The 12,937-nt window shown below is 36.1% G+C and overlaps 1 protein-coding gene across 1 annotated transcript; it reads left to right on the top strand.

Moving 5' to 3' along the window:
• Window positions 1-4,058: 4,058 nt before the first annotated feature.
• Window positions 4,059-5,091, top strand: LOC141483069 (uncharacterized). Its single transcript, XM_074177272.1, has 2 exons — window positions 4,059-4,253; window positions 4,318-5,091. The coding sequence occupies exon 2, from the start codon at window positions 4,319-4,321 to the stop codon at window positions 5,015-5,017; it is 699 nt and encodes a 232-aa protein (XP_074033373.1). The 5' UTR covers window positions 4,059-4,253; window position 4,318; the 3' UTR covers window positions 5,018-5,091.
• Window positions 5,092-12,937: the final 7,846 nt, after the last annotated feature.

The raw sequence follows: 12,937 nt of genomic DNA, 5'->3' as shown, positions 1-12,937 counted from the left end.
AGTCGAGTGTCCGAACTTACGTCATATCCACATTTTTCCACTGTTTTAGATGTCACAGGTATGGATTTTCCGGTTAAAGTTAATAATAAGAGTATTGAAATATTCGAAGATAGGAATGATATTTCAATTAATGTTAACGGTTTAGAGAGTACATTTGAGAAGGGTAAAATGAAGTATGAAGTGATTGGTCCATTGCGATACTCACAGAGAAGACTCCGGAGACATGTCAATTTGTTGTTTATAACTGATGACTCCGGTAATGGTCACTATTGTTGGATCAAAGATCTTTCAAGATTAGTTTCTAATCAACTATCAGCTCATAGACAGAAAAAATATTTTTGTGGCGTATGTTTGATATATTTTTCTGATGAGAGATTGCTTTTACGTCATAATATGTATGATTGTAATCACATTAGTACCACAACACCAACTACTAATTTAAAGATCAATAAATATGGTAGAATGGTTGCGGAAAATAAACTAATGTTTGAAAACTTTGAGAGGCAAATGAGGATGCCATTTGTAGTGTATGCTGATTTTGAATCAGTGCTTAAACCGATTCATGTGAATGAGCCAAATCCTGGAAGTTCATACACGATTAAAACATTCAAACATGCCCCATATTCATTTGCTTATTTGATAAAGTGTTCATATAATGATGATTTGTCAAAATTTGTTACATATAGGGGTGTAGATGCAGCTCAGAAATTTGTGAGTAGCATTGAAGATGATTTGAAAGAGATACATGAAAATCATCTCAGAAACCCTAAACCAATGGATACACAAACTGTCGAAGAAGAAGAACAGTTTGCTGCAGCCAGAACTTGTGGTATATGTAATAAAGCATTTACTGATGGTGAAGTCAAAGTAAGAGATCATTGTCATGTCACAGGAAAGAAAAGATCACATGCCGCTCACTCGAAATGTAATTTAAATTTCAAAATACCAAAATGACATTGACAAATTGAATTATCCATTACTTCCGACAAAAAATCAGTTTTATGACACACTCAATTGTGAACATATATCGGAAACTGATTATGATAGGGCTAGAAATGTTTGGAATTTATTCGAGTGCCGGAATTTGGGGGAATACTCTGATTTGTATTTGAAGTCGGATGTATTGCTACTATGTGATATTTTTGAAAACTTCCGCACCACAAGTTTAGAGATATATAACTTAGATCCGGCACAATATTACACTGCACCTGGATTATCATGGGATGCCATGTTGAAGTTCACTAATGTTGAATTGGAATTACTAACTGACATTGATATGATTCACTTTTTTCAAAAAGGTATACGAGGTGGAATTAGTCAATGTAGCGAGAGGAAACATATAGCAAATAATAGATTTTTACCCAATTATAATCCCAAGGAACCTTCCACATTCATTACATATTTAGATGCAACAAATCTATACGGTCACAGTATGTCACAACCTCTACCAACAAGTGAATTTACATGGTTGACACCAAATGAAATTCTTAATCTGGATGTGATGGATGTGAGTACTGATAGTCCGTATGGGTATGTATTTGAAGTGGACATTCATTATCCACAAGAGTTGCATGATAAACATTCTGACCTTCCATTTTTAGTCGAAAAAATAATACCACCTCGTACACAATCGAAAATTCCCAAATTAATTCCAAATTTGAATGATAAAAGAAAATATATTGTTCATTATAGGAATCTACAGCAAGCTGTCAAAAATGGATTGATTGTAATGAATACACATAGAGTATTGAAATTCAAACAATCATGCTGGATGAAACCCTATATAGATCTTAATACTGAAATGCGTAATAGGTCTAACAACAAATCTGTTAAAGATTTCTATAAACTAATGAATAATGCGGTGTATGGAAAGACAATGGAGAATGTAGATAATCGAATTGATGTTAGACTCGTTACACATTGGGAAAATATAAAGAAAAATATAGGTGCCAGCACTCTCATAGCCAAACCAAATTTCAAAAATTGTTCAATTTTCACTGATAATTTCGTTGCCATTCAATTGGGTAGAGTGAAGGTTCATTACGATAAACCATTATATTTGGGATTTTCCATATTAGAATTATCTAAAACAGTCATGTATGACTTTTTCTATGGATGCATCAAACAACACTTTGATGAAAATGTCTCTTTACTTTACAAAGATACCGACTCGCTCATTCTTAAAGTAAACACAGAAAATTTTTATGAATTCATAAAAACTAACATAAGTAGATTTGATACATCCAATTACAGTATAGTTAACCAATTCAATATTCCAGTAACAAGTTCAGTCTTGGGTAACTTCAAAGATGAATTTCCAAATGATCCAATCATGAGTTTTTATGGTACAGGTGCTAAAGCATATTATGTGAAATCTGTTGATGGTGAATTTAAGAAAGCCAAAGGGGTTAAACGATCTGTAATAAAGAATGAATTGACATGCGAAGATTATCAAAAAATCGTCGAACAAGATGGTATGATATTCAGAAAGATGAATTCATTTAGAAGCGTGTTACATGATATGTATACTGAATTGAAAAATAAAGTTGCATTATCATATCACGACGATAAACGATTTATCATTCCGAATACTACCCACACTCTTCCTTGGGGTCATAATGATATTGAATTTTATGAAAACGATCCAAATGAGAACATTCGTTGGATAAGTAATATTATTCAACAATCACAATCTCAGGAGACTCTATTGGATCAATTGATTAATTTATTATCTGCCGAGATCAATGATTGAAATATCATTCAATATCTTCAAAACCGGAAAATTCAATATTGATATTTATGTAGCCATTTATAATTAATAATATATGATAGAAGTAATGTGATATTAATGTATTATGTATGTATGTATATGTATTACTGTAATGAATATAAAATGATTAAAATTTTATTTGTATTATTTCTATTTCCCTAATCAATTACTGCAATATATAGTATAATGTAAATGACAGAAATATCAGTTTGAAGAGAATCATCATAGAGTGCACAATGTCTAAAACAATCGATAAGTTTAGTAGAAAAAGAAAATGGGGTGGTAATGTCATTCGAGGTCCTCCTGGGAATGGTTTGAAATTAACAAAAGATGGTCATTATGACATGCAAAGGAAAATATTGAAAAATACAAGTGAACCAATTGACAAGAGTGATTGTGTAACTGTATCATATCTTGAGGGGGAAATTAATGGAGCAAAGGAAGTTATACTTCTAGCCCTACAAGCTGCAATACAATCCACAATAGGCAATATTGCTCGGGACGCCCGGCAAGCATTTGACGATAAAATTGCAGAGGCTCGGATAACTTTCACTCGTAAATTTGACAAACTAACAAGTGATGTAGACATAAAAATGTCTGACATAACAGCGTCTACAAATAAAAAATTTGATGCTATGTCAAACATAACAGGGACTACAATGAAAAAGTATGATGTACTGGAACAGAGAGTTGAAGTATTGGAGAAAAACCATAAAGAAGTTTGAGAGAAACTATAAAGTCAGGCCTTCATCATCAGGTGGACTGGGATATCCAGGACTGAACATTAATCCAAATCATAGAATAATACAACCAAAACCAAAACCAACTGATGATGTATTAATGGAACCAACATGGTGAATGTATTCTCTCGTTAGGTTAGGTTAATAGTTACGTTAGGTTAGCTGCATACTTACGTTAGGTTAGGTGTTAGGTTAGTATTCCCTCGTTAGGTTAGGTTAGGTTAGGTTAGGTTAATAGTTACTGTAGGTTAGGTAAGATTAGTACTTACGGTAGGTTAGCGTACTAGGTTAGGTTACGTTAATACATACGTTAGGTTAGGTGTTCGGTTGCATATTATGTTAGGAACGCGCGCGCGAAGCGGGCGCAGATATCTCTCCAGATGTCCCGCCTACCTGGGGCCACAGGCCCCACCCACCTGGGCGGAGCTCAGGCAGTGGGCGTGGCCCATTAGGGCCCCCCCGTCGCCACCAACTTTTCGGATACCCCGCCCCTTCCCGAAGCCCCGCCTCCTTTCCGAAGCCCCACCCCTCCCCGAAGTCCCGCCCCCGACTCCCAACATTTGCGCATGTACACCCCTACCCTCAACGCGCATGTGCGCTCCCACCATTTTCCCACCATTCACGCATCGAAGTCGATACCCTCCGGAGAGCACTCTACAACATTCAGTTCGAGAAGTCATCTCATCGAGAGCAGTCCACTCCACTTCAAGGCAGTAGCTTCCAACGACTAACTTGACATTTGAGTAAGTAAATTAAGAATGTTATTTTTTTATATCAACTAATTTTGTATTATTTCTTCTTTTTCAGAATGGCAACCAATACACAGGAGGTGAATAATGCTGTGGCGTCTATTCTGCCGGTGTCCGCTGACCAGGAGGAGGCAGCATCTTCGAGAGCGGTGACGGGTGACCAGGCAACCACTTCGCGTTCGCGAGTTAGGTGCAGATCTTCTAGCCCTGACTTATTCGAGGAGGAGGAGGAAGTCAGGGCTGTGAAGAAGGTTTGCCAACGACCTGCAGCAAGGGTTGGTCCTATTTCAAAGTACCGAGCTACTTGCAATAGGACTAATCCTTATGCAGGTAGTTTTTCGACCTCTCGTAAGAGGGCCTCCACACCAGCAGCAGTGGAAACTCCGAGGATTCCTTCCCCGGAGTTGGTGATATTGTCCCCGTTGGTGGTGCGACTACCACCGCTGCCAGCGACACCGGCGGATCCTGAGGTGTTGGTGCCACAGCCTATCGAAGAGGTTAGTGAAAAGTTGAGTGTTTTTCTGCAGAGATGTAAGGAGGCAGAACGAGCTTCCCGATCTAACGAGGCCGCGTTGGTTACCATGAAGCGACAAATGGCTGAAATGGATAACCGACGGAGGGAAATCCAAAAGGAAATGGCCGAAATAGATCGGAATTATGCATCTCTGCAGGAAAGGTGTAAAGCAGAGACCTCTTCGATAGAGCTGTACAAAAAAGTAGTGACAGTTATGGACACTCTTTTTGTAGATAAAGTGTAAATATAAGATTAGTTTTAGGTTAGTTAGGAATATTTAATTATGGTAGTTTTAAGTTTATATTTGTTAAGTTTATATTGAATAAAGGAAAAGGAAGTGAAATAAAGGGTGTACACTGTTTTTTGGTTTGGTACACATTGAACAATGCGATGGTTGGAGCATTTTTCTTCACTTCCTCTTATTATTATTATTATTTTTTTATTTCAATTCTAAGTTCTTCTAGACAAATACCTCACATCAATTTTTGTGTTCTCTAATCACTTGTAAATAATTTCATGTGAAGAAAATTTAAAAAATAAAAAAATAGACATGTTTCATAGTGAAATCGACAAGTATATTTCATTTGTATTTTATCCATTCAAGTATCTCTTTCATTGAATATGTCTTATGTCACTTTGCAATTTACCCCTACTCATTGAATATGTCTTATGTCACACTGCAATTTACCCCTACTCAATGTCCCACTCCTCTCCCACTCCCTCTCGAAAGTATAAAAGTAGAAATCATCTGATGAAACATTCAGTTGATCAGCTAGCATCGAGATGGAACCCGATTCAACCTCCGAACCCTATAGCTGCCCGGATCAGGGGTACAACTTCAATTACTGGGATAACAGCCAGGTACGGCTAGTCTCTTCTACCACGGAACCCCACAGTCCGCCATATGAATACCGGGATCACGACATCAGGATGCAATTTCAACATGTCACTGGCAGTGACGAAGGACACTTGGACGATTCGGAATATCCAGATCCTGACGGATGGTGGGACCCTGCTTATGATGACATTGTCCCAATGAGCAGCGAAGACGACGATGATGACGACGACGACTCTGGCGATGATGCTGATGACGAGTTTGACGTTAGACGTCCTCCACCATCCCCTATCCTCATCGAGGATAGTCCTCCGCCATCCCCAATCCTGATCGATGATGATGTCCTCAATTCCGATGATGACATATAATCATCTACTCGTCCATTATTTCCTTTCCTTCCACGGAGTACACACTTTTTGGTTGGTGTACACGAGGCACTGCGAGGCTGGGGCAGTGTCTTCCTCCCTTCCTCCCCCTCTTATTAGTTTTTTTTCCATAATAATCACTAAGAATTCCTCCTAATAATCGCTCAGAGTTTCATTCTTGATGTTTTCGAATCTCAAACACTGTTCTACATTTCACCCCCTCCATTTCATTTCTTCCAATATAAATATAGCAACAATCCCAGTTCTATATCTTTCTTCCACAATGTCGAGTACAGGACCCATCCAAGTACATGAAATAGATTCAACATCTGATCATTTGAGTACAACCTTCGCTCAATTTCTGCAGCGAATCTATGATCTTCCTGATGATTTCGCAGAACGAGTGGAACAAGGTATTCAGGACGACATAGATGCTGTTGACGATAATAATGCGGATGATGTGATTAGTATATCATCTGATTCAGATGATTATGACGACGACGACATCATGAGTATATCATCTGATTCAGATGACTATGAGGATGATATCATTAGTATATCATCTGATTCAGATGACGATACCATAATTATTGTTTCTGATGATGAGGAGCGTTAGTCCATATCATTGCATGGATTAATAAAAAAATAACAGCCCCTTTCAGGGCTACAATTAAAGACTGAAACAATAAAAAAATAGCTCTTTTCAGAGCTACCATTATACTTTCAAACAGAAACAGATTCATACCATTGTTAACATTATGTTAACATTATAATCTCAAACGAAATATATGTATGTGAAAGTATTCATCATTATATGCATACAATGATTGACAAAATGCCAACTTCAACTTTCATTTAAAGTAGTACTCATCATATGCATAGATATTCAATGACTATCAAATTCCAAATTTCGACTTTTCAGTCAAAGTAGTAATTTATTTGTCATATAATGTATAGATATTCAAAGACTAACAAATAGTAATTTATTTGTCATATAATGTATAGATATTCAAAGACTAACAAATTTCCAACTTAGACTTTTATTAGTCAAAGTATTCATTTTTCACATAATCTATGAATACTAATACATCTAACTACTGTTTGTGTGAATAATGTAGCCCTGAAAAGGGCTGTTGTTTTTTTTTTGACCAGTAGGTCCACGGTTATTGTGCCACAGGTTGGACATTATTACATATAATACATGTAGATACTCGGGTGAAGTTTGTTAGTGGCCTCTCGCAAGCTTCACACCAATTCTGTCCCATTTCCATAATTGAGACAGTGTTGTGGGTGTTGACATGGGCATACCACCCTCCATTATTGTTTCTATGCGAATAAAACCGAAAGCAGCACCAACATAGTTTTTTGTTCTCTCCATCTATTGTGCTGATCAATACGTATGCATCCATTGCACAATACAAATCCAAGGGATCTTCCAGTGTCTCACTGACATTGAGTGTTCGCATACCGATCCTCATAGCACCATCACCTTCAGTTGTGTCAGCTTCTATCCCTTCATCATCTCCTTCTTCATCCATGACCCTCTCAAACTCCATCACGTCATCATCTTCGTCGCTTTGGTTGGCCTCGTTTTCAACTTCGTCTATCTCATCTTCATCGACTCCAACATCTTCTGCTTCAACTATTACTTCCTCTAGCGGAACATTGACATCCTCATCATCTGATTCGTCTATCCAATTGTTTTCATCAACAGCAGATATTCTATTTAATGCAGCATTTATTTTTGCAGAATTCATCTTGTTGTTGTTTGCTCACAGTTATAGAGAGTGAATGAATGAACTCTAGGTTTGCAAGTCAACTTATATAGGAGGTGATGCGACTCCCACTTGACTCGTTTAGAGTGGAATAGTAGGAGAAGTTATCCCACTATACTTCCACATGATGTTGATTTGTATAAATAGAGATCGTAGGTATAGGAGAGAGCATTCAGAGTTTCTGTAAGTCATCTCTTAATATTTCTAATCGAATTAGTAAAATGCCGTTTCCAAAAGAGTGGAATGAAAAACCAAAAGTGTGTGTCTACCCAATGATGATTGCAGGGGCTATTGTGTGCTACTTTTGTCAAATAAGTAGACCTAAGGATTCAATCAATCCATGTACTGGTATGTGTAGTGATTGCGTGTTGCGGATTCAACTATCGCCTCCTTCTCATCCACCGAAGCGAACAAAATCGGATTATCGTCAACAACAGTTACAGTGTCTGAAGTGTTCCGAACCTATAATATTTAACAATATAGGTATCTGTAGAAATATTTGTGGTACCTGTGCTGCCGTTTCAACTCCACTGCAACGTTGTTTGCGTTGTGATACATATTCCATGAATTGTTGGAATCATGTATGCAATGCATGTAGAAGTACTTGGGATCTGTGTGAGAAGGTTGGTCAACTCTACCCCAATAGGAGAATCCATTTTTTTCAATGTTGGTGTTTGACGCACGAGCAACAACTATTGAGGAATAGAGTCAAAGAACGTTCCACATCCACAGAGACATATTAACATTTTTCATTTTATATTTTTTATTATCGTTATTGTCCTCTATTATTAATATATATATATATATATATATATATATATATATATATATCTTTTTTTTTTTGAATTTATTTGTATTATTTTCTAACATTTAAAAATACATGCATGCAACACAAAGTTTTCCTCTTAAATGACAAAGATTGTTACATGCGTGAATAGTTTAGTGAGAGAGCGCATGTGCCAGTTGATGAAAGAGCGCATGCGCTAGTTTATTTTCTTCCATAAATGGTGAGGTCTCAGTAACATCATCACCTTTCCTATCCACATTCTATTGCTATCACATATCATTCCTCAGACCTTAATAATCATGAGCTCTATGCCGCTATTGATTGCTGAAGATGGTTCACCACTTGTTGATATCGATCAGACTGATTTTGAAAATATTCCAGTATTACATTTATCGAGTCAAGATTCGATAAATGATTTTGATATTAACGACTTCGTTAACTTTGCACCAAATGAGCAAATTATTATTGAAAATCCGATCGTTTCGCAATTATCATCACTCAAACACTCTTCATCTACCCTTCCTCTTGATGTTGATAAGAAATCTAGAACAATCAAGAGGAAGGTTACTAAGGCATCTTCATCGATTGTCACTGACTTTAAAGAAAAGAAAGAATCCAAAAGTGTTGTGCGACAGAAAAAACCCGCAACGAAAAGTGACAGATCGAAGAGGAAGCCAAAAGGTACTCCTAAAGAAATGAAGAGTGATTTGAAAGCTGAACCGCTATCTTCTTTCAGTCCCCTCCATCGGTTTGGGGAAATGAAAAGGAAAGCAAAATGCCGTCTTGTAAAGGCACAGATGACTATTGCTGAACTTGAAAAGAGTGAGCGAGCTATTAATGCTAATAATGAAACTCTTGAAGCATTAGATGCCAAGATTGCATTAGCGAAGGTTGAATTGGCTAGAATGTCTAAAGATGCTGATGAACTCCGTTCAAAAATTGGTAAAGATAAGCAATTCCATCAACGTTCGAGAATGCAAGCTCAGGCTGAGCTTGAGGAGTCGACTAAGCTTTATGAGACAGCATTATCAGTGAGAGATAATTGGCAAAAAGAGTTGGATACTGCATTTCAAAGTGACGGCGATTAGTTTTTGGGAATGATAATGTGTTTTCAATATCGTGAGTTGAAAAATATAAGCGGGAATGGAGTATACAATTAATTTGGTTTGGTATACACAGAACATTGCGAATGGCTGGGGCAATGTTTACCGCTGCAATATTTTTCAGTTCACATACTTATAATTGAAATGAAAACAATAATGAACTTTAATATTACTTTATTCATAAAAGTCACTATTATATACATTTAAACCATATTTGATTCATCAATCCAAGAATTTTGTTCGCTAGGAAGGCCTAACCACTTTACATATACTTTATTTTTTCTTCTCTTCAACACCTTCTCAATCAGATATACGTCAGGATTCTCGGTTCGTAATAACTCTTCTTCGTAAAAACATCCTCTAATCGGCTGTTCATTCATATCTTCAAGATTATAAGTCGTTGGGATGGTTTTATTAATTTTAACAATCTTGAATAGCTCCGTGGTAAAATTCGCAGTGTAAGACTTTTCAAAAATATTTTTGTATTTACTTATACGTACAATATCATTTAATTGGAATTTGGGTTTACTATGTCTTCCTCCAATTCCATTGATACCCTTGAATTTTAATTTTGTTGTTGAATCAACATTGATGGGTGCCATACCTATTGTACGATGAACTTTATTATTATATCTACTAGTTATAATTGGAAGAATATCAAGCCATTTGTGGTGACCTCTCATCGAAAATTCCTTGTAGAGCCATGCCTTTATTGTACGAATCACTCTTTCTGCTATAGCTGCCTTCTTTGTGCTAAATGTTGAATAATGATTGATATTCTCGCATGAGAGATGAGAAGCTTTTATTGAAAAATTCTTTCCCTTGATCGCTTTGTATGTGTTTGGGGGAGTATTTGGCTTCTTTCAGTACATGTTTCATTGCATTAGTTACTGTACTACCTGTTTTATCTTTAACTGCTACAGTCCACAGATATTTGGAGTAACAATCTATCACTACAAGTATATATCGGTATCCTTCATTACTTTTTGCATAAGGTTGCAGTTCAGCTAAATCTATTTGCCATAGATCTGCAAAACCTTTGATGGTGGTTATTCTTCTACGAAAATTACGTCTTGCAGGTTTATATAATTCATTAACAACTTGTCGTTTGACATCACTTATTTCATTAGTCATTCTATTTCAATATTATTAAAGAGAAAAGGTGATAATGTTACTGCATTGAATGATGATGTGACAGTGATCATTACATGTGAATATGTTAATATATTATACCTTCTTCACGTAATTCTTCAATTATTGAAATTATTTCATTATCATGTCCGGTATGTCCAGCTGACTTTGAAGCTACCAATAGTCGTAGGCGAGCAACTAACTCTTTCGGTGAATTCCAGTACACATAATTCACAGATTTAGAATTATATATTTTCTCCATTTTCACTCGTTTGAGTGCTCCACCAATTTTACTTCTACTTCTTATTGGATATTGTCGTGAGTCTAATAGAGGTTTGATAACTTCACGAAATTTTTTAGAATTTGTATTTTTAAAACCATTCTTCAGATGATATTGTTTATATGGAGCATTCGTTATTTTCAATATTTTGGAATATATTTGACGAGTTTCTTCATTATCAACATCTTGTGGATTCTTCAAAAAAATCATATCATACAATTCTGGACTACCTGCGCATTCATATTTTTTCACTTTATTAGCATCCCAAAATGAAATGTTTCCATCTTTGAAATGCACCACTAGACTTCCCATTTTCAGCTTTTGTGTAATAGGATCCATACGTACGCCAAATGTTCCATCATATGCTGGATTTCTAGATTTTACATTATTCAAATGTTTCATCAAAACATCTTCACCACTTTCATTCATAACAGGTGAGATGTCAGGATCCGAGGAATCGATGTGGGACGATGATGGTGTTTCGAATAGAGTTGTTCTCATATCGTCTTGAAGTGTGCTCGTGTCACTATTCACAGATGATACACTACCAAAAGATTGTTTTCTTCCTATTGGAGTACTCATGGGATAATTTGAAGTAGATTGAACAATTCCATGATTTGGTGATAACACTGGTGATTTAGAAATAGCGTTTGATGATAAAACATTCAATGGTTTCATTATGGGCTCATACAATCTTTCAAGTGTCGTACGATTTTCAATATTATCATTCTTGATAGAGTTGAATTTCTGCCTGACAGCTTCTGTTGTCTCTACTAGTTGACGTTTCAAATTTATTTCATTGTTTTTATTTTCAGGATCTTTTTTTGTATTCATAATGCCCTTTTTGAATTAAAGCTTAATTCGCTGATGAAGTGACCTCTACAATATTCAGTGATCGAATAAGTTCCAAAAACAAGATCATGGGTATATAAAACTATCGAATCCTTTGCGATATCTACCTTCATCTATTTTTCTATCCTTATCAATGACTAGAAATCCATATTGGTCCTCCCAGCATTTAACACACATCAATTGGAATTGTTTGAATGTTACATCGGGTGAAACATGATCTGAATAAATGTGATGTAAATTCGTCTCATCTTGTTTGAACATTATAATGAAATTGGTATTGTCACGCACTAACTGTTTGGGTACCCGTGAATATGTCTGTGCTAGATAAAAACAATCAACATCCTTATGACGTCCCATACAGAAATATGATCTAATAATATCTTGCTTTTCACATATCACATCATCGAAAATGAAAACAGAATTAGGCTTAGCGTCGGAGGGTTCCACTATTTCTGCATTATTGCTGAATGTATAAAAACCTAATCCTTTTATAGGTTCCAAAACACTTCGCAAGTACTGATATTTAGGTTGATTGAGTGATTTCGAATAGAGATACACATTTCTAAATCTCAGTCCTTGTGGATGTGTTAATAGTGATATCATTGCATTCGTCTTTCCACAATTTGAAGGTCCTATAATGAGTCCTCGAACTGATGATGGAAGTAGTGGACCATGTCTGAATACCCTTTGTCCATTCAATCCACACCCAAATTTCTCATCTAGATTATCTACAGCAAACTTTTCTTTCTGTTTTACAATGCGCATCGTGCCGTGGTTGGAGACTATATAAATGTTATTAGCTTATTCATTTCAATGTGTACCATCAAACGATACGGACGTATTGAAAGTGATCGTAAAATTAAAAGAGGTTGTGGTTTTGTTAATGATTTAATAAACAAACTTCCTTTCGAATTACATCTACCCGGAGGTTATCAATACTGTGGACCGGGTACAAAATTGAAACAACGTTTAGCTCGTAACGACCCTGGAATCAATAAATTAGATATTGAATGCAAAAAACACGATATTCAATATT

The sequence above is a fragment of the Leptinotarsa decemlineata genome, unplaced genomic scaffold (assembly GCF_025532065.1).
Source record: "Leptinotarsa decemlineata unplaced genomic scaffold, Ldec_3_MD MMD2_P_RNA_scaffold_14, whole genome shotgun sequence".
In the NCBI taxonomy this organism is placed as follows: Eukaryota; Metazoa; Arthropoda; class Insecta; order Coleoptera; family Chrysomelidae; genus Leptinotarsa; species Leptinotarsa decemlineata.
Note: the sequence above shows the minus strand (reverse complement) of the source record. Positions and strands in the feature narration are given on the sequence as shown.